Source organism: Triticum aestivum, chromosome 1A, assembly GCF_018294505.1.
Source record: "Triticum aestivum cultivar Chinese Spring chromosome 1A, IWGSC CS RefSeq v2.1, whole genome shotgun sequence".
Classification (NCBI taxonomy): Eukaryota; Viridiplantae; Streptophyta; class Magnoliopsida; order Poales; family Poaceae; genus Triticum; species Triticum aestivum.
The window spans coordinates 386,396,157-386,418,593 of NC_057794.1; the positions used below are offsets into that span (position 1 = coordinate 386,396,157).

Below are 22,437 nucleotides of genomic sequence, written 5' to 3' on the forward strand. Positions count from 1 at the left end.
CATGGTTTTGAACTTTCGAAAGTCGTGCCCGCGGTTATGGGCAGATGGGAATTTGTTAATATCCGGTTGTAGAGAACTTGACACTTAACTTAACTAAAATGAATCAATCGCGTGTGTAGCCGTGATGGTCTCTTTTCGATGGAGTCCGGGAAGTGAACATGGTCTTGTGTTATGCTTGAACGTAAGTAGTTTCAGGATCACTTCTTGATCACTTATAGCTTCTGGACCATGCTTTGCTTCTCTTCTCGCTCTGTTTTGCGTAAGTTAGCCACCATATATGCTTAGTGCTTTGCTGCAGCTCCACCTCACTACCCTTTCCTACCCTTAAGCTTAAATAGTCTTGATCTCGCGGGTGTGAGATTGCTGAGTCCCCGTGACTCACAGATATTTCCAAACAGATGCAGGTGTCGATGATGCCAGTGCAGGGGACGCTACCAAACTCAAGTGGGAGTTCGACGAGGATTCGGGCCGTTACTATGTTTCTTTTCCAGATGATCAGCATAGGAGCCCAGTTGGGACGATCGGGGATCTAGCATTTGGGGTGGTCTTTCTTTATTTTGGTTCCGTAGTCGGACATTGATTGTATTCTGGATGATGTATGTTTAACTTGTATTTGTGTGAAGTGGCGATTGTAAGCCAACTCTTTATCCCTTTCTTATTCGGTACATGGGATGTGTGAAGATTACCCCTCTTGCGACAAGCCTACCATGCGGCTATGCCTCTAAGTCGTGCCCCGACACGTGAGAGATATAGCCGCATTGTTGGTGTTACAATCACCTAGAAGGAAGAATAGAAGAGATGAATCACCTCATAGAGAAAGGAGTAGAGATGATCGTTTTATACGAAGACCTTCTCGAAGAAATAAGGATTCAGAAAGGAAAGACAAGTCAACCAAGAGCTACTCTAGAAGAGGACATCAAGCTCATGTTGGTGAATGAGTTTCCGGCTCCAACTCTGACAACAACTTTGAGGGAAGTTATCACTTCGACTCCGACTGTAGTCAAGATGAAGGTGTTGCCGGATTTGCTCTCATATCCTCCAACTCCTATGACCTATTTGATTCACAAAATGAAGGAATTGGAAGATGCTTCATAGATGAGGGCCCTAAGGTATCACACCCCGAGTATCTTGATTTCAATAGTGACGAGAATGATTTGCTTGTTGATAAAACTAGTGATGTGAGCTATAATGAATTTGCTAGTAATCATGATAGTCAAGATGAAACGAATGACAATGCTAAGAAGGAGATTAAGCATCCAACTAAGGAATTAGACACTCTTAAGTTAGCTCATGAAACAACTCAATAAGACCATAGAGAGCTTCTAAGAACTCATGAGAAGCTGCACTTCAAGAAGCTAAATTTAGAGGAAGAGCATGAGCTTCTAAAAGCAATCAATGATGATCTTCGAAAGAAGAGTTCTTCTTACATTGCCAAACGCCTTCTCTTGTCTACTTTTATGCCACAAGTTAAATCTACTCAAACTAGCAACAAGAGTAAGAAAGGTTCTACCTCTAGTAATAACAATAACAATGCTAAATCCAATGTTGTTGCTTCTAGTAGTTCTATTGATTCCACTAATGATTCTCTTAGCCAAGTTACACTTGAGCAAGAAAACAATTTATTGAAAGGAATTATAGAAAATAGTTTCTACAATAGCCTTGCCAGGAGTGTGCAATTTGAGGAAATTGTACGCAAGGAAGGCACCAGAAGAATCAAGGTATTGGTTTTGAACGAAAGTTCAATACCAATGGAGTTGAATGGGAAGAAGATCAATACCTCAAGACGAAGTTTGTTCCTCAACAAGAGAAGTATGATCCTATTTCCTTTGACGAAACACAAGCTCAAGATGATCTTCCACCATAAGACCACAAGCTAAAAGACAAGGACAAACTTCAAGAAAAGATTGACTCATTTGAAGAACCACCTCAAGCATTGGTCAAGTGGGTTCCCAAAACTTCATCAAGTTCTACTTCCTCAAGTACAACTACTTCATAAAGTTTATACTCCCTCCATTTTTATTTACGCTACATATTAGTTTGGACTTAAGTCAAACTTTATAACGTTTGGCCAAGTTTATAGTAAAAAGTACAAACTTTCACAACAACAAATACGTATGATGCAAAAATACATTCAGTGTTGATTCTAATGGCGTTGTTTTGGTACTCTAGATGCCAATAAAATTTTGTAAAATTTAACAAAGTTTGACTTAAGACAAAGATAGTATGCGTAGTAAATAAAACGGAGGGAGTATAACTCAGGACAGTGATGCTATTGCTAAGTAAAGGCAGATTTTATTCTTCTTCTCCGAAAAACATGCCAACCGGAAGCATAAATGACAGGGACACCTTTTGTCACCTTGTACTGAGCTGGTCACCCCTTGATTCTAATGCCTTGGGTACACACGTGGGAGTGTTTCTACCTTCCACGCCATGTGTCGATGGTCCACTGGATGGTAGTAACAGCAAAATCCTACTGTTAATCCACTGACAATCCTTTCTAGACCCAATGTGCGGAGTAGCCTCACAGTCTGACAGTCAACTTGCCTTAGCGCAAACAGTGGCAATCATGCAACAGTGTTCCTACCTCCCTATGCGCCGACGGACTTGCCAATTCTCGTGAGCTCAAATGAAAATTTACCACACTTCAGTAGTAAAAGAGATTTCCATAGGTGGTCCTCGTGAACTTCTGTAGTTGCCTAGTCGCCCGGTTAACTGTCACGCCACTGCTCCCAACCGAAACCCACCCCATTTCTTCAGGTCACATGGAAACAGCCAAAGGAAATCAAAGACTTTAAGAAAAGAAAAGGAAAGACACAAACCGATGGCCAACGAATCGTGCATCACAGCCCCCAAATGGTTCGCTTCCTGTGATGCTTTAGGCCTCAGATTGCCCACGCATGGGGTAGGGCAGGACTCACAGGGTTCAAATGCCACTCGCTGGCTTTGGCAATGGGCACATCACATGCATCGGCTGAGCTAGCTACTGCCCCCACGTGTACTCACATGCCAATCCTTATTACACATGTAGAGAAACAAGAACCGGAGAGGAGAAAACTTACAGGCGTTGGTAATGCTGACTATTTTCTACTAATACAAGCAAAACATGCACCAGCTTCAACATTGTGCAGTACTCCCTCTGTACACTAATGTAAGACGTTTTTGCAAACCGTGTACTAATGATTTTCATCTCTCGGAAAAAGTTGGGAGGGAGTGTTCGTACTTCTCTCTCTTGCTGTTGGCTCATCCTTGGGAATTTCATGTGACCAGCCATGTTCTAATCCAGCTCACCGCATTAAGGCCGAAGGCATTATATATTACTACAGCGCAAAAGGCGCAGCCACTAGCCCTACATCTACATGCACACCACGTTCCTTCCGATCCATCCTTGTATTTTCACTGGCAACCCGCATCACCTTGATGCCGATGCGTCTACTGTTTCTGATCATCAAATCTTCTCCTCCTCGCCTGCACACCACCCAAGATGCTCGCCCCATTTCCTTGTAGGGTCTCATCATTTGTGCATTGGACTTTTGCTTGTCTCTTGTGGAGAATTTAGATCGAAATAAACATGGAGCGACCGCAGTAACTTGTCGGTGTTCTTTTCGCGGAAGCTGTGTATGGTAACTGCATTGTCCTTGCAAAGAGGGAACTGAGCTCTGAAGATTTTTTTAAAATTCAGTATAAAAGGCGTCTGAAGAAGCATTGATGGTTTTAGCATGGATTATATTTCTGACTAAGCTGTTTCTGGTCAGAACATCTGACTGAATCTGTCACTGACAGTTTCAGCCCGTTGCCTCAAGACACAATTTCAGTCAGAGTGACTGCCATTTCCACCACTCTGCTCATAAATTCAGACTCCTGCACGTTCGGAACGCCGAGGGGGATTACTACTCAGTCTCCTGCGAAGCAAATAAACCCTTGGCCGTCATTTTCCGCCGCATTCCGGTGAGGCCGATTTTGTCCCAACACTGCATACACACACACACACACACACACACACACACACACCATGCAGCGCATAGTAAGAAACATGCCATGTTCTGAGCATCAAACCCGCTTATTCTCCAATCTCCGCCATCCCACGATGTCCGATCCATCCATCCAATCATAGTAAATCACCTTTTCCCCGGCGAATAGTTCGCTCCAGAAAGCGGGGGAAACAGAAAAAGAAGAGCAGAGGAAAAGAAACAGACAGGAGACAAGCAAAGCATGCAGATGCAGTGTGCTGTGACTCACATGCACACAGATTAGATTAGCAGCATCTCAGCTCGTTAAACAATGGGCGCGCACAATCTCAATCCGATCCCTTCTTCCATTCATGATCGATCCTTCCAACAATGGCGAAATCCATCCTAGCTAACCAACACCTATGTACCAAGAACGGTAAATGGAAAAGAAAAGGAAAAAAGAAGAGACCATGACAGTTGACACCGCAGGGACAAAAAAGAGAGAGGGGGGAAGAGCTCCATCGATCAGACGGTGAGCTGCTGCTGGTGTCGGTGGCAGCCGGACTTGGTAGCGGCGGCGGCGGCGGCGGTGTCGACCTCCTGGTCGGGCAAGCAGTGCTGCAGCAAGCTGGTGGGCGAGACGGCGTCGATGGACGGCGGCGGGTGCTCGAGGTAGGCCATCTCGGTCTGCAGCACGGCGCAGTAGGAGGCGAAGACGGCGGGCGTGACGTTGAGGTCGAAGGCGATGCCGAAGAGGAAGTCCACCTCCAGGTAGTTCATCTCCATGAGGCTGACCCCCCCCACCCTCGCGAAGTAGGCGTTGTTGTAGCATCTGCATTCACATTCACAACAAACATTCGTCAAGTTTTCTCTTCGAGGACACGCGAAAGCTTTGCGCGCGATCGACGCATCAACAGCAACAGCAGCAAGCTTGTTTTGACAGCAATGGTGAATTGCGGTGGCGGCGAAGACATCGAATTGGACGTCTGTGAGCTGTCCTCGTGACCAGCTAGAAACGGCAATGGCTAGCTTGGCTCCGGTTGGTGGCGTGCCAGTTGGGAATCCAAATAATGGTGGGAAAAAAATGCGAGCCGGCCGGGCCCGCATGGCTGGTACACACACAGCGGCGGTCCGTGAGGTCGGTCGTGTGCTCGGCACGACACGACAAAGGGATCGCAAAGTCAGATCAGATCAGACTCGGAGCCCAATTGGACTGCAGATTTAATTTAAATCTGCCTCAGTTAAATGATCATGCTGCACTGAACGACCTCAATTATGGTTCAGTTTATCCGGTAGTAGTAGATCGCTTTAATCCTACTGGCCCAAACAGGAATGCAGATGGTGTAATTCGATGTTTGTTTGTTGTTAATTTGGGGCTGAGATTTTGAGTTTGCATGAGCTGGGATGGATGGATGATGGTGTGGATACATACATGTCATCGACGAACTTGACGGCGGTGAGGACGGAGGTGATGAGGAGGCGGTGGACGTTGAAGGAGTCGACGGCGAGGGCGGGGCGGCGGCGCAGGAAGCGGTCGAGGTAGATGTAGGCCACCACGTAGCAGGAGGGGCTGCAGCCGGCGAACCGGAAGATGCGCTCCAGGTATCCGCCGACGGAGATGGCCGGCTTCGTCAGCCCCTGGAACGCCGACACCGCCTTCTTCTTCTTGGCCGTCGTCGTCGTCTCCTTGCCGTCTTCTCCTTGATCATCCTCCTCCTGCTGCTCCTCCACGTCCCGTATGCGCCGCTCCACCGCCGCGACGACGTCGTTGCGCTCCGCCACGCGCTCCAGCAGCGCCGACAGGATCGACACCACCCGCGGCACCGCCGCCTGGTCCTCCGCCGCCATCGTCATCATCGGCCCACCGATCGCTCCCTCAGTTTCTTGGCCGAGCTCGCTCTTAGCTTGCTCGGAGCTGGAGGTGAAGGAAAGAGAGAAAGAGAGCGCGAGCGAGCGGGGGGTGGGGTGGGGTGGGAGGTGGTGGAGGATATAAAGGGTTGGAGGGAAAGTGAAACGGACGCCAAAGGAGAGGATGGAGGAATTCGTGGGTGGGAGGTAGGGATGGCACCCGCAGGGTTTGGGTATGGGTGGAGCCACCCCATACCCTTACCCGTCGCCCGAAACTTTACCCATCACCCATACCCATACCCGTCGACGGGTACAGCTTTTTCCCATACCCATCACCCGACAGGGTAAATGGGTACCCGCGGGTAAAATTATCCAAATTTGCAACACATCAATTTGAGCATTACATATAGTCATAAACAATAACTTATAATAACATCTTGGTCTTCATCTTCATACATTGGGGCAGATGTATCATCGACCCATTCAAAAGGAACATCTACTTGGATGTTGGTGCTTGTATCACTGCAAAAATCAATGTTCATGTACATGAATATATCACATCCTCTATATATGAAAAACATATTTCTGCGAAAATAAAATATTTGTACTCAATCATCACACATAAAACTTCATATTTATCGTGTATATCATGCATCTCTATGGAGAAATCAAGGGTAATGTGTACTGATGTACATGAATATATCGCAGAACATACATACAAAAGTAATTGTTGTTGGAAACAAAATATTCCATACTTAATCGGTCGCTTGCGTGCCGAGCTAGGCGTGCGTGTAGTTTCAACAAATATATTCAAATTGTAAGATAAGTGCTCGTTATCATAAAATCATAAACAAAACTGAAACTCACCTAGCCAAAATAGCCTTGCTCGTGTTCTTGTGCGCGAAGTGCCTTGCAGATCGGCAATTGCTGAGCAGGCTAGGGCGTCGCTGGTTCACGGACGTCTCAAATGTAGTGCTGCAACTGTGCTACTCCTTGGACCCCGGAGCATGAGATGGCAAACCTTGACGTCGGCCGGGTAGTTGATTCTTTCCTGGCGCGCGGAGGTGGAAGGCACCATCTGACGATAGGGTTGGGCTTGCGCTCGAGGTAGGAGTGCCACCCTCCTGGCCGTGGTGGTCGCCGAGCTGCAGCTCCACCTCGTGGTTCCCGTCCACGTGCGAGCTCTGGAGGACATGAACGAGGTAGTGGTGCGAGGCCAGCAAGCGGGCGGAGGCGCTAGAGCGGTGGTAGGCGGGGGTGAGAAATGAGATCGATCTGCTGGCTGCGACGAGCCTGCGAGGTAATTTTGGATGTAATCACGTCGATATAGCCATATAAGGAAGGAGGCAATTCTGGACATCAATCAATCACCTAGATATGCTTTTTTAGAATCAATCACTTTTTTGTGGGAATTAGAATCAATCACCTAGATACGTATCAAGTATGGGATTCTGAATGTGGGCTTGTGGCTTCGTTGTGGGCTAGCTGCGTTATTTATGTAAAAATCGTTTAATATGTTGCTAAATAATATTTATTTCCTGTTAATCATATAATATGCGGGTCTATGGGTACATGGGTATGGGTTATACTAAACCATACCCGTACCCGCTATACCCAATGGGTTTTAAATTTTCCTATTTGTGTACCCATGGGTATTTTTCTGACTCGTACCCTTGCCCTAATAGGGTTTTACCCGCCGGGTACGCGGGTAATGGGTACCCATTGCCATTCCTAGTGGGAGGGCGCTTTGATATCTTTGCTGCTCTGTACGCCTGCTGCGCAGGTGGAATAAATTTGTCGGCGGCGGCGGCGATAGCGTAGCGGCACCTGCGGTGAAACTGCCCGACTGCTGGTAAAACTCTGGGGGTCTGGATGGCGTACGTGCCATGGCTGGCTGGACAGCTCGATCGGGCATGACAGCAGGCCCCAGCCGGCCGTGCCGTGCGTGACCTCGACGACGGCCGATGCATGCCTGGCCGAAACTCTGCCGAGATCTCTCGGTGACCACGCCTTAACTCGCAGATCGCTGGTGTCGGGCAGGGTCAAGGAAGAGAGAGGTCTCCAGAGTTAAACTACGTGCGCGGCGGTGAGAAATCCTCTTGAGATCCGGCCGCCGGTCGTTTTCCAAGCTGGTAGGCAGCGTACGGGCGTAGTATCTCCAGTTAGTTAGTTCTCCGGTCCACCGAGAAATCACCGGAAATTAGGGCGTTTCGCACGCCGAGCTCGTGCGTGTGTGTGCCGCAGCCGGCGGCCGCGTGCAACGTACCTGCCCAGCTCGTCGGCGGGAGACGTACGAGGGGGTGTTTCTGCTCGCCTAAATAACGACCAAGTGCCCGAGACGGTAAATACCCAGTAGTTCATTGATTCTTACGGTGTGAAATTGAAAAGGTAGTAGTGCTCCCTGTATTTAATTAATCAACTAAGCTCTATGCAACGCGCATACACACTCTGTATTCTGGAACATGAAGGTGTAGACTGCAAATGCAATGCAGGTGTAGAATGTAGGGTAAAGAAGGGAGTCAGCCGAGTAGGAGTAGCACGTACAGTAGTTGAGTCGAGGAGGGAAGCATGAAGCGGAGTCGGGTCATGTTTGTGCGTGGAGCGGTGATCTGATTCGGGCGGGGAGAGACAGCTAGGCCGTGCACGTTGCCCCTCACGTCGGGCGAGCATGCATGCATGTGATTCCACCACCAATCATCATCTGCTTTCTTTCGTCGTTTCCTTTCCTTTCCTTCCTTCCGCCACAGAAGAGCCGCATCTACATATTGTGGGTGTCACTCTTTCTTTTAGGGAAATTGTGGTTGTCACTTGCCTCTGCATGATATAGGACTAGGAGTATATCTCTAGTAGAGTACTTCCTACTCCCTCCGTTCGTAAATATAAGTCTTTGTAGAGATTTCACTAAATGGACTACATACGGAACAAAATGAATGAATCTAAACTTAAGATGCATTTATATACATCCGTATGTAATTGGAATCCCTGTAAAGACTTATATTTAGGAACGGAGGGAGTATAATTCAAAGTCAGTGCTCTTGCCATGATTCTCGACAAAACTTGGTCTAAATGAGTCGGATCGGAGAAACCATCGTGGATCAAAATTCGACAAATCTGCCTTCTAGTAACTGTTGTTATTCTTCTTCTTATTGGGGTGAAATTGAGCAGCAGATGTATGTATGGATTCGATTGATCCGATCAGTAGCCGCTGGCCGGAGGAGAGGAGAAGGGAATATGCCCACAAGCAAGAAGGCGCATGTGCAAGTGCGACACCTTGGCACGTTATAGTGTTAGTGTGTCCCCTGCCGGTCCTGCCCCGGTCCAGTTGTCAGGTATTTTCCTGCAATTGTTTGGCCCTTTTGGGATTCAATAGCCGATTTTATGGGATACTGTGCTACAGTCCTAGTAGTACTGGCCGGTCCCAGGCAGGCTCCCAGCTGCCTCGTCCATGTGAGGGCGGACTAGTTTATCCCGATGGAGCAAAGAAAAGGTTGGATCCACAGATGCTAATCATCAGGTTTAAGCAAAGGTTTTCAATGTCTCCTTTCCGGAAGATGGAGAGAAGGTACACTCTGGGTCTGGGGTATGCTATGATCCCATCTAAGACATGCAGTATATATGTTTATAAGTGTGTTGCACCAACCAATCTTTTGTCACCATGGACCTACTTGGGTGGACATAATCTTTCGCTGGAAATTCAGATGTGCATGATGGATTTAGCCGACGCAAAACGGGAAATTAAACACACGTCCGAGGTGTGTCTTCTTATACAGATAAGCTGCAAAAATCTTATGAAGGTTACAACATCTCTAATCGGATTGAACTAATTTGACAACTTGGGAACCAACACGGCACCTGGGCGACGCAGTCTCACCACGCCACCACGGCGGCACGGATCCGCCGCCGTCAGGGGATCGCCGGTGGGCGGTTCACCTCGTCTCTGACCCGCACTGCTGATTTTCCAGCGAGGGATTCTTCTACGGCGTGTGAATTCGTGGTGACTGGCGTTGCTAGACGACCACGGGTTCTGTGTGGACTCGTGGTGCGTGCACGACGATGAAGAGATAGGTGAGGGTGTACAAGTGGTTTTCCGTTGTCACGTTGTTTTGGTGGTTAGGGTGCTGGGCACAGGAGAGGAAGCGCGGCGCGTTGCGTGGATCGAGGTCAAGGAGGAGAGAGATCGCCATGACTGGAGGGCCATTAAAGCCGCGGCGCGGAGTGGTGCAGCCATTCCCTCACTCCTCGACGAGATCCACACCACCTCTCACACACCAAAGCATGCCGCCTCCTGGCGATCCATGGCGTTCTGGAAGCTACGGCTCGAGAAGCGCATACTGGAGATTGCAAACGGAGACGAGGAGAAGATGGAGAAGATGCGAGAGATCATCTCTTGGTTTGCGGAAGAGCAAGATCTGAAGGAGGCAGCGGGATCAGCGTACAGGAAGCTCACGGAGGCGGAAGATCTTCGCCTCACCCCGACGGGCGAGCCGGTGGGCGCGCTCAGGATGCTCCTCTGGGCGATGGAAGAGGCCGCATCGGACGACCCCAGGCAGGCCATGAAGTGGAAAAAGCATCCGCTCGCGGTGCCGCACCCCGACGGGCCCGTCAGAGTTCGTGGTTGGAGCGGTGATGGGGCTTCCAGCTCCGGCTCGAGCCCTGGAGCATGTGGGAGCGGAGGATCTGAAGGTGAACGAAGCGGTGGTGCCCAAGGAGGAGATGAAGCCTGGTATGATGACAAGGAAGAATAAAACGAAGATGCCCATGGTGCTGAGGAGGTCCCCGCGGTTCCCATGCCGCTCGCCGTGCCTGCTCAGCCTTGCTCGCTCCCTGGGTAGGGAGTAGGAGTCTCTCCGGCTGGCAATCACTTTTGGTTGCTGGCCGGAGAGAGCTCCGATGAGGAGGATGGGTACACATCGGATGAACAAGGTAAAAACGACATGCTCAGTAAATATCTACTTTCCCTGAATTCTAAGAAGGAGGGGGTAACTCTAGGATGATTAGAAGTAAGAAATTAAAGGGGTGCAGAGGTGCGATAAATCGAATTTGCACTCCCCTCAATTGGGGGAAGTGTCAATTGGATCAAAATAATGCAACAAACTTTTCTAATTTGGGGATAGATGGAAAAATAGTTCAAAATCAAATGATGAAGAGGTAATTCTCACTAATTCCTGATTACTAGGCTGGTAGGGTGGTAGAAATGGGGGATTTAGTTGTGAAAAATTGCAAAGTGGAGAAAATGAACTGGGGAAAATCTTCTGGAGAATCAAATAAGGTTTGTGGGAGAGAAAAAAGTAGCCTGAACTTTTTCCGGCCATTTTCGGCCCAAGTGGAAAGTGGCAATGCATACAAGGACCTAAGAGGAAATGCAGAGAAAGCATATTCTAAGGATGCGCTTTCCCTTTCATTTGTCCATATAAATGAGGGTGGTGGCTGCTCGCTGGGGGAGGAACTTGATATCTTTGAGGAATTAGGGTTTCCCTCCCAGCCGCCGCAGAGGGAAGGAGAGATGGATAGAAGATTTGGGGGATATCGTACGGCTGGAAGATTCAACCAAGGGAAGAGAGATAATTTCCAATATAGAAGAAGGGAGGAAGAGGTAGATCGATGCTAGTTGTGAGCTGCGTTGGGATTTCCCTGAAGAGGAGAGGATGATGTAGTATAATAGAGATAAGTATTTTCCTCAGTTGTGAAACCAAGGTTATCAATCCAGTAGGAGAACCAAGTAACGACTAGTGGACAACACATGCACACAAACAACAAATACTTGCAATCCAACATGAACAAGGGGTTGTCAATCCCTTGACGGTTATGAGCAAGATTAAATGGTATAGTTTTTGATAGATAGATCAAACAACAATACAAAATAAAATAAAATAAATAAAATTACAGCAAGGTGTTTTTAGTTTTAATAGATGATAAAAGATAGACCCCGGGGACATAGTTTTCACTAGAGGTTCTCTCATAAAAATAGCATACGGTTGGTAAACAAATTACTGTTGGGCAATTGACAGAAAAGCAAATAGTTATGACGATATCCAAGGCAATGATCATGTATATAGGCATCACGTCTGAGACAAGTAGACCAAAACGATTCTGCATCTACTACTATTACTCCACGCATCGACCGCTATCGAACATGCATCTAGTGTATTAAGTTCATGGAAGAACGGGGTAATGCCTTAAGAAAGATGGCATGATGTAGACAAGATAAACTCACGTATGAAATAAATCTCATCTTTTTACCCTTAATAGAAACGATACATGCATGTCATGCCCCTTTCTGTCACTGGGATTGGGCACTTCAAGATCAAACCCATTACAAAGCACCTCTTCCCATGGCAAGATAAATCAAAGTTGGCCAAAACAAACCAATAAATCGGAGAAGAAATACGAGGCTATAACAATCATGCATGAAAGAGTTCAGTGAAAAGTCAAATAATATTCATGGGTAGATCTGATCATAAACTCATAATTCATCGGATCCGAACAAACACACCGCAAAAAGTCATTACATCCAATAGATCTCCAAGAGCACTGAGGAGAACATTGTATTGAATATCAAATAGAGAGAAGAATCCATCTAGCTACTAACTATGGACCCATAGGTCCATGGTAAACTACTCACGCATCATCGGAGGGCAGCAAGGATGATGTAGAGCCCCCTCCGTGATCAAATCCCCCTCCGACAGAGTGCGGGAAAAGGCCTCCAGATGGAATCTCGTGGTTCTGGAACTTGCGGCGGCGGGAAAAGTATTTCATGGACTCCTTTGTTGGTTTGACGATTTTAGAGAATTTATAGAGGTGGAGTTAGGTCAAACAAAGCTACGTGGGCCCCACAACATACCATAACGCGCCATGTGTTGTGGGCCCATGATCCATCGTCTCGTCTTCTCCCGAAGCTTCTAATGTCTCTTTTGTTCAGAAAAAAATCTCCAAAAAGTTTTGTGGCATTTGAACTTCGTTTGGTACTGATATTCTACAAAACCAAAAACAAGCAAAAAACAGCAACTGACACTGGGCACTAAGTTAATAGGTTAGCCCCCAAAAATGATATATATATATAATTGCTTGAAAGTGTATATAAGACATTCAAGATTGATAATATAATAGCATGGAACAAACAAAAATATAGATATGTTGGAGATGTATCAATCGACAGGAAGAGGAGAGGAAAAACTCTGGCTGACCGGATTTAGATCGAAGAGTTGGAGATGGTGGTGAGGAACAGATGGGCAGAGAGAACAAAAATTACAGAAATCGAACTGTGGAAGAGGCTGGAGGCTCATCACAATAGAAGCAAGGGGAACTGGGTGGAGATGGAGGTAACAAAACCTCCTCCTGCAAACCCTGGACTGGATCTGCTCCAGCAATATCAATGGTTTGGGGTGCTGTGCAAGCAAATAGCTCAGAATAATTAGATCGAGAATCCCGTCAACAACAATAGTGAAAACCCCATGGTGAGTCCCGGTTTGAGTAGGGCTGAGGAGAAAGCCATAGGTAAACTTCCAATGCAGCCAGCCACAGCTGGGACTAAAGTTAGTTATGGAGGGAGGAGTGAGCCTGCAACCAGAGATGCAACTGATTTAGGACCAAGTCAGAATTGGGGATATACTAGAGAGAATATGGAAGGCCATAGGAGTGGCAACATCACCAAGGCAGTTGCAACAAGTGTAAGGACCCAAGACACCTAACCAAAGACTGTAAGTTGGGAAACTACATCATTTGTGGGAAGGATTCTCACATTACAAAGGAGCGTGCCTGGTTAAAGCAAATGAAGCCTGTTCCAAAGTTTGTAGGGTATGCAGCCAGAGGATTGGGGGTCTTGTTGGTGCAGAACTCTAAGGATGTGCTGAATATTGAGCAAGCCAATCCCTGTAACATCCCAATTTTCAATTCGGATGTTAATCATTAGGTCATCATATGCATCCATGCCCTTTGCTTTTGAATTTATTTTATTTTGACATTTTGATCCTAGAGACCTTAAGCAACTCAAGGACCATATGAGAGAGTTGGAGGTTTTCATAAAATTCCATTTTTTGAATTTTTCAAAATTGGTAAGTTGGATCAAAGTGATTTTTATTTGAATTTATTTTTCCAATTATTTCAAAATAAATAAAATAATGAGAGAAGATAATATGACTTCTCCAAAATAGAGGAAATAATGTAAATTTAATTTTAAATAAAAATATGTGTTTTATTTGAATTTTATTTGGGATTTTATTCGGTTAAATTAGGGAAAAATTGCATTTTTAAGTTTAGCCCAGAAAAATGTTCATGTTGTCCTAAATATTAGTAGAGGACTCAGAAAAATTATTTTGGGATTTTAGGATTTTTTTGGATTTTTCTTTTTTGGTGAAATTATTTTTAAAAAATCCTAACTGGGCCGGCCCAGCTAGCGCCAGGCTGTGGCCCAGCTCGCCGCCGCCTCGTCACCGTCTTCGGGACGGAGTCCCGCCGCCGCCGCCGCCGAGTCCCACCCGGACTCCTCCTCCGCGCCGCTCGCCTCCTTCCCCAAGCACCCCCCGGCCGCTATAAATAGGGTCGGGGCCCGACCTCCTCCTCCACCGAGTCGCGCCCCGCCGCCCCAAGCCACCGCCGCCTCCCGCCGCTGTCGCGCTGCCACCACCGCCGCCGCTGACGCCGCCCAACGCGCTGCCACCACCCGCCGCCGCCGCCGCTGCCCAACGCCGCCGCCGCCGGTTTCCCTCACCCGAACCGGTAAAAAACCAAAGAAAACCCAACTGGTTTTTTAGGGTTCGGTTTACTTTTTTAGATCGGTTTTATTTTTTAGGTTTCATTAATTAGCGAATGTTCACCCGATTTTCTCTTTTAACTAACGGATTCGTTCGTTAATCTCTGTTAGCGGACGTTTGTCCGATAGATTTTTCTTTTTAGTTTAATTTTCGGCCAGGGACCTATCCATAATTTCCTTCTTCGCAGATTAGTCCCTAATCTTCAAACCTTCACTACTTTTTACTGTATTATCCAAATCTAGTGAAACCAACGCCAAAATCTTCATCTTGTTCCCCTTTGTCTAGATAATCAACTTGGACATGACTTTGAAAATTTAAAATTTGGTCTCAAGCAGATTTGAATTTGAACTTCTTTTGATTATAGTTTGAGTTTCATAACTCCGATTCGACTCATTCTTTTTGCAAATCGAAGCTCTTCACTTGAACTTTTAGTTTAGATCTTTTATTTTGGTTTTACCTTTGCATCCTATGCTTGAGTGCCTATGTATGCTATTGTTTATTCACGATAGAGTTTCCAGAGTACGAGGCTTGCTACTATGAAACTCTAGGGTTTTCCGATCGTCGGTAAGGCAAGTAACACTTTGATCATATCCCTTTATTACCCAGTTTTTATGCATTAGTTTCAACCCTCGAACATTGCATGAGTAGGATGTGATAACATGTGGGTATTGGGAAGTAGTGGATGAGGTAGGAACCTATTGCCTTACATTTAAACCCTAGGAGTTACTTCGTTATGATTGCATTTCTTTCCTATCCTCGTAGACGTGGATTGGTTTGTGAGATTCATGAAAGTTGCGGGAGTTACAATAATTAAGGGTTAACATAAGATGGCTACTTTAATACACTTCCAGGTGGATTGGATGTGGGCACCTGGAGTAATCCAGTGTTGTCCTAGGATATCCCGGAGTACGCGTGTGATCATCCTATGGTTTGTCACTCAGGCTCAAAGGGATCATAATATTATTCATGCTAGAAACTTCTGTGTGCAGCCACAAGCCATTATGGGCTATGGCATAGTTGAGTATGTTATGTGACCTCTTTCAGTGGTAGGCTAGCAGATGTAGGGGAAAGTAGGTGGTACTGTCTACCCAGAGTAAAGAGTTAATGCTTTAGAAAGACTGTCTCAATCTTTCGATCATGGATGTGGTCGAGTCTTGTGAGGAAAAGTGCGCAAACCTCTGTAGAGTGTATAATCTAATCATGGTTAGCCGTGTCCGTCCCCGGTTATGGACATCTTGGGTATCTGGTACTTGAATTATTAATTTGGTCTCAACACTTTACTTAATGAAACTATTGGGTTATAATTATTATTCTGGGATTGAGTTGGAGGAACCTTCTCAATAATTTCATTAAACTTTGTAGTTAAATAAAATATATTCCTTTGTTGTAGGAAAAAAAATTAGCTTTGTGGAAATGATAACTGTAGAGCCTCCACCAGCCCAATATGCATGTAGTGATAGCTGTTATTTGTTCATTGCTCTATGGTGTTATCTTGCCAGCATATTCCATGTGATGACCTACACGGCTGCAACGTATCATGTTGTAGAATTTTTAGACGAAGAGTAAGGTGCGATAGGTCATTGTCATGCACTCAATTTTGCCGTGGAGTTGGATGGACTCACTTATCTTCGAAGCTTCCACAATTATCTTATTTAGATGGCCTTCGGCCATATTTTTGTAATAAGTACTCTTTATGAGACACTCGTGTAATAAGTGTGTGATTGAACTCTGTTATAAATCCTCGAGTACTGTCTGTGTCAGCAATACCGAGCCAGGGATGACACTTAAGCATAGAGACTACGGTCCACTGGGATCGGGTCGCTACAAGATGGTATCAGAGCACACGTTGACTGTAGGACGCGACCACTAGGAAAAGCCACAGGATACTCTTCTCTACTCATTTCTAACTCTTCTCCATTTCTACTCTATGGATGACGGACCAAAGGAACAAGTTCACTCAACCGGATGCTGACACCCCTTGCGGACGACACTTGAAGGAAGTCACTAGGTACCTGAACATCGACATACACAGCTTCACACTGCCACTTTACCAGAAGAGGAGCGTTGGACAATTCAAGTTCGTGTACCAGGAAGGACGTTCACGCCAGTTACCAAGCCCATCGAGTTTTCCTTTGATGCGCCAACCTGGAGTCTAGGAAAGAGCATGGCCACCCACATCACCATTGGATGCATAGGCGAGGTGTACAACAAGGATCTTAAGGAAACCATCTACCAGATATGTCGACGCTGAGATGAGCAATGGGAGATGATTCACACCAGGAAGGATAGATCCATTGCAACCTACATACAAGAGTTGAATCATCACATTCGACGCTACGAGAACCAAATGTGTGCCAACATGATAGATATGAAGAAGGCGATGACCCAGAACATGGAGTTGGAGGAAGAACTCAAGTCTACACGTGATGGATATGAAGAGGAAATTGTTGTACTACTGGAGAAGAATGAAGACCTGAAAAAGAAGTAGGAATATTCATGGGGGATCCTGAACCTGGAGTGGACATTTGTTCAGAGGATTACATCATACTAGATGACACAGACTCCGATCCCGACAGCAATGGTGATTATGAAGACGAAGCTGGAGCAGATATAATTGAGTCTTCCACCGATCAAAATTTCTAGTCGACCACCATATTACCATTAGAATTCTCCCATGTATATAGTAGTAGTCCGCGAGATTTTGTAACAGAAGCTTAGATCGATTGTATGATCTTGTTTGAATTGAGTGGTGTGGAATGAATGTGTTTGTTCATGTGCATATGGGTAGTGAAATCTCTCTTTAGACCTCACTATATTCTGTTATCACCCCTCTAAACCTATCAGGTGCCTCCAAGACGTGACCCCGCATTCGCCTTCCCACCGGAGCTCACTCAGTTGATCCAACAGCAGAATGCCTTGATGCAGTTGCTAGTCCAGGACCAAGGCAACAACAACAACAACAACAACAACCCACCGCCACCACCTCTAGTGGACAACTTAGCCCGCTTTCTAAGGTTGAACCATCGGTGTTCTCTAGTAGCACCGAGTCGATTGTTGCTGATGATTGGCTCCGCAAGATTGGAAGGGAGCTGACCACCACAGGTTGCACAGATGCTGAGAAGGTGCGCTTTGCCGCACATCAACTAGATGGACCCGCAGCCTCATGGTGGGAGAACTACACAGTCACTTTCCCCGTGGTCAATGTCACTTGGGATCAGTTTCAGCAAGCATTCCGCACGACACATGTATCAACTTGAGCTATGAGCATGAAGAAGCGTGAGTTTCACAACTTACGCCAGGGAAATCGTACTGTGGCACAATACGTGGATGAGTTCAGCAAGTTAGCTGCTACCTCTTGAGCATGCGTTGGTTTTCCCTTGAAGAGGAAAGGGTGATGCAACAAAGTAGCGTAAGTATTTCCCTCAGTTTTTGAGAACCAAGGTATCAATCTAGTAGGAGATAACACACAAGTCACCTAGTACCTTCACAAACAATCAAGAACCTCGCAACCAATGCGATAAAGGGGTTGTCAATCCCTTCAAGGTCACTTGCGAAAGTGAGATCTGATAAAGATAATAAGATAAATATATTTTTGTTGTATAGATTGGAAAATAAAGATTGCAAAATAGTAAACGAGATGCGATGTAAATAAAAAGAGATGCAATATGATAAGAAAGAGACCCGAGGGCCATAGGTTTCACTAGTGGCTTCTCTCATGATAGCATGTATTATGGTGGGTGAACAAATTACTGCCGAGCAATTGATAGAAGAGCGCATAGTTATGAGAATATCTAGGCAATGATTATGAAATATAGGCATCACGTCCGTGTTAAGTGGACCGAAACGATTCTGCATCTACTACTATTACTCCACACATCGACCGCTATCCAGCATGCATCTAGAGTATTAAGTTGATAAGAACAGAGTAACGCTTTAAGCAAGATGACATGATGTAGAGGGATAAACTCAAGCAATATGATATAAACCCCATCTTTTTATCCTCGATGGCAACAATACAATACGTGCCTTGCTGCCCCTACTGTCACTGGGAAAGGACACCGCAAGATTGAACCCAAAGCTAAGCACTTCTCCCATTGCAAGAAAGATCAATCTAGTAGGCCAAACTAAACCAGTAATTCAAATAGACTTGCAAAGATATCAAATCATGCATATAAGAATTCAGAGAAGAACCAAATATTATTCATAGATAAACTTGATCATAAATCCACAATTCATCGGATCTCGGCAAACACACCGCAAAAGGTATTACATCAAATAGATCTCCAAGACCATCGAGGAGAACTTTGTATTGAGAACCAAAGAGAGAGAAGAAGCCATCTAGCTAATAACTATGGACCCGAAGGTCTGTGGTAAACTACTCACACATCACCGGAGAGGCTATGGTGTTGGTGTAGAAGCCCTCCGTGATCGAATCCCCCTCCGGCAGATCGTCGGAAAAGGCCCCAGATGGGATCTCACGGGTACACAAGGTTGCAGCGGTGGAAAAGTGGTTTTGTGGATCCCCGTGATGTTTCTAGGGTATAAGAGTATATATAGGCGAAAGAAGTATGTCGGTGGAGCTCCATGGGGCCCACGAGGGTGGGGGGCGCGCCCTCCTATCTCGTGGACGCCTCACGGAGTTCCAGACTTCCACTCCAAGTCTCGTGGTTTGCATTTGTTCCAAGATCCTCGTGAAGGTTTCGTTCCGTTTGGATTCCGTTTGATGTTCCTTTTCTGCGAAACACTAAAATAGGGAAAAACAGAAACTGACACTGGGCCTCCGGTTAATAGGTTAGTCCCAAAAATAATATAAAAGAGCCTATTAATGCCAATTAAACATCCAAATTAGATAATATAATAGCATGGAACAATAAAAAATTATAGATACGTTGGAGATGTATCAAGCATCCCCAAGCTTAATTCATGCTCGTCCTCGAGTAGGTAAATGATAAAAACAGAATTTTTGATGTGGAATGCTACCTAACATAATTTCAATGTAATTTTCTTTGTTGTGGCATGAATGTTCAGATCCGAAAGATTCAAGACAAAAGTTTAATATTGACATAAAAATAATAATACTTCAAGCATACTAACCAACAAATTATGTCTTCTCAAAATAACATGGCCAAAGAAAGCTCATCCCTACAAGATCATATAGTTTGGCCATGCTTCATTTTCGTCACACAAAATGCTCCCATCATGCACAACCCTGATGACAAGCCAAGCAATTGTTTCATACTTAGCATTCTCAAACTTTTTCAACTTTCACGCAATATATGAGCGCGAGCCATGGACATAACACTATAGGTGGAATAGAATGGTGGTTGTGGAGAAGACAAAAAGGAGGAAGATAGTCTCACATCAACTAGGCGTATCAATGGGCTATGGAGATGCCCATCGATAGATATCAATGTGAGTGAGTAGGGATTGCCATGCAACGGATGCACTAGATCTATAAGTGTATCAAAGCTCAACAAAAGTAACTAAGTGGGTGTGCATCCAACTTGCTTGCTCATGAAGACCTAGGGCAATTTGAGGAAGCCCATCATTGGAATATACAAGCCAAGTTCTATAATGAAAAATTCCCACTAGTATATGAAAGTGACAACATAAGAGACTCTCTATCATGAAGATCATGGTGCTACTTTGAAGCACAAGTGTGGAAAAAGGATAGTAACATTGCCCCCTTTTCTCTTTTCCTATCATATTTTTTGTTTGGGTCGTCTCCCTTTTTTTGGTTTTTTTGGTTGGGCCTTCTTCCTTTTTTGGCCTCTTTTTTCGTCCAGAGTCTCATCTCGACTTGTGGGGGAATCATAGTCTCCATCATCATTTCCTCACATGGGACAATGCTCTAATAATGAAGATCATCACACTTTTATTTACTTACAACTCAAGAATTACAACTCGATACTTAGAACAAAATATGACTCTATGTGAATGCCTTCGGCGGTGTACTGGGATGTGCAATGAGTCAAGAGTGACATGTATAAAAAATTATGAAAGTGCCAGAAATACGATGTCAACTACATGATCATGCAAAGCAATATGACTATGATGAAGCATGTCATAATAAACAGAACAGTGGAAAGTTGCATGGGCAATATATCTTGGAATGGCTATGGAAATGCCATAATAGGTAGGTATGGTGGCTGTTTTGAGGAAGGTAAATGATGGGTTTATGGTACCAGCGAAAGTTGCGTGGCACAAGAGAGGCTAGCAATGGTGGAAGGGTGAGAGTGCGTATAATTCATGGACTCAATATTAGTCATAAAGAACTCACATACTTATTGCAAAAATCTACAAGTCATCAAAATCAAGCACTACACGCATGCTCCTAGGGGGATAGATTGGTAGGAAAAGACCATTGCTCGTCCCCGACCGCCACTCATAAGGAAGGCAATCAAAGAACACCTCATGCTTCAAATTTGTCACACAACGGTTACCATACGTGCATGCTACGGGACTTGCAAACCTCAACACAAGTATTTCTCAATTTCACAATTGCTCAACTAGCACGACTCTAATATAACCATCTTTATATCTCAAAACAATTATCAAGTATCAAACTTCTCATAGTTTTTAATGCACTCTATATGAAAGTTTTTATTATACCCATCTTGGATGCCCATCATATTAGGACTAATTTTATGACCAAATTAATTACCATGTTGTTCTAAAAGACTCTCAAAATAATATAAGTGAAGCATGAGAGATCAATAATTTCTATAAAATAAAACCACCACCGTGCTTTAAAAAGATATAAGTGAAGCACTAGAGCAAAATTATCTAGCTCAAAAGATATAAGTGAAGCACATAGAGTATTCTAATAAATTTTGATTCATGTGTGTCTCTCCCAGAAGGTGTGTACAACAAGGATGATTGTGGTAAAATAAAAATCAAAGACTCAAATCATACAAGAGACTCCAAGCAAAGCACATATCATGTGGTGAATAAAAATATAGCCTCAAGTAAAGTTACCGATAGATGAAGACAAAAGAGGGGATGCCTTCCGGGGCATCCCCAAGCTTAGGCTTTTGGTTGTCCTTGAATTTTACCTTGGGGTGCCTTGGGAATCCCAAAGCTTACTCTCTTGCCAATCCTTGTTCCAAAATCCATCAAATCTTTACCCAAAAACCTGAAAACTTCACAACACAAAACTCAATAGAAAATCTCATGAGCTCCGTTAGTATAAGAAAACAAACCACCACTTTAATGTATTGTAATTAAATCATTTTTTATTTATATTGGTGTTAGACCTACTGTATTACAATTTCTCTATGGTTCATACCCCCCGATACTAGCCATAGATTCATCAAAATAAGCAAACAACACATGAAAACAGAATCTGTCAAAACAGAACAGTCTGTGAAAATCTGGAGGTTTCGAATACTTATGTAACTCCAAAAATTCTAAAAAATTAGGACGACATAAATAATTTGTATATTGATCTACTGCAGTTGGAATTGGTATTTTATCACTCTCTGGTAGAAAATGAAAATTATTTTCGTGAGCGCATACTTTCTATTTTTATCAGCAAGATCAAACAACAATCACTCAAGAAGATCCTAAAGGATTTACTTGGCACAAAACTAATTAAAACATAAAAAACACAATCATAACCGAGGATAGATAAATTATTTATTAGTAAACAGGAACAAAAAGTAAACGACAAAAATAAAATTGGGTTGCCTCCCAACAAGCGCTATCGTTTAACGCCCTTAGCTAGGCATAAAAGCAAGAATAGATCTAGGTATTGTCATCTTTGGTATGCAATCCATAAGTGGCTCTCATAATTGATTCATAAGGCAATTTAATTTTATTTCTAGGAAAGTGTTCCATGCCTTTCCTCAACGGAAATTGGGATCTAATATTTCCTTCTTTCATGTCAATAA

The 22,437-nt window shown here is 44.7% G+C and overlaps 1 protein-coding gene across 1 annotated transcript; it reads right to left on the bottom strand.

Annotated features, from left to right (window-relative positions):
• Positions 1-4,294: 4,294 nt before the first annotated feature.
• On the bottom strand, positions 4,295-5,951 carry LOC123135963 (cyclin-P4-1). Its single transcript, XM_044555265.1, has 2 exons — positions 5,380-5,951; positions 4,295-4,779 (listed from the first exon to the last, which is right to left on the bottom strand). Exons 1-2 carry the CDS (start codon positions 5,802-5,804, stop codon positions 4,473-4,475), a joined length of 732 nt encoding a protein of 243 aa, XP_044411200.1. The 5' UTR covers positions 5,805-5,951; the 3' UTR covers positions 4,295-4,472.
• Positions 5,952-22,437: the final 16,486 nt, after the last annotated feature.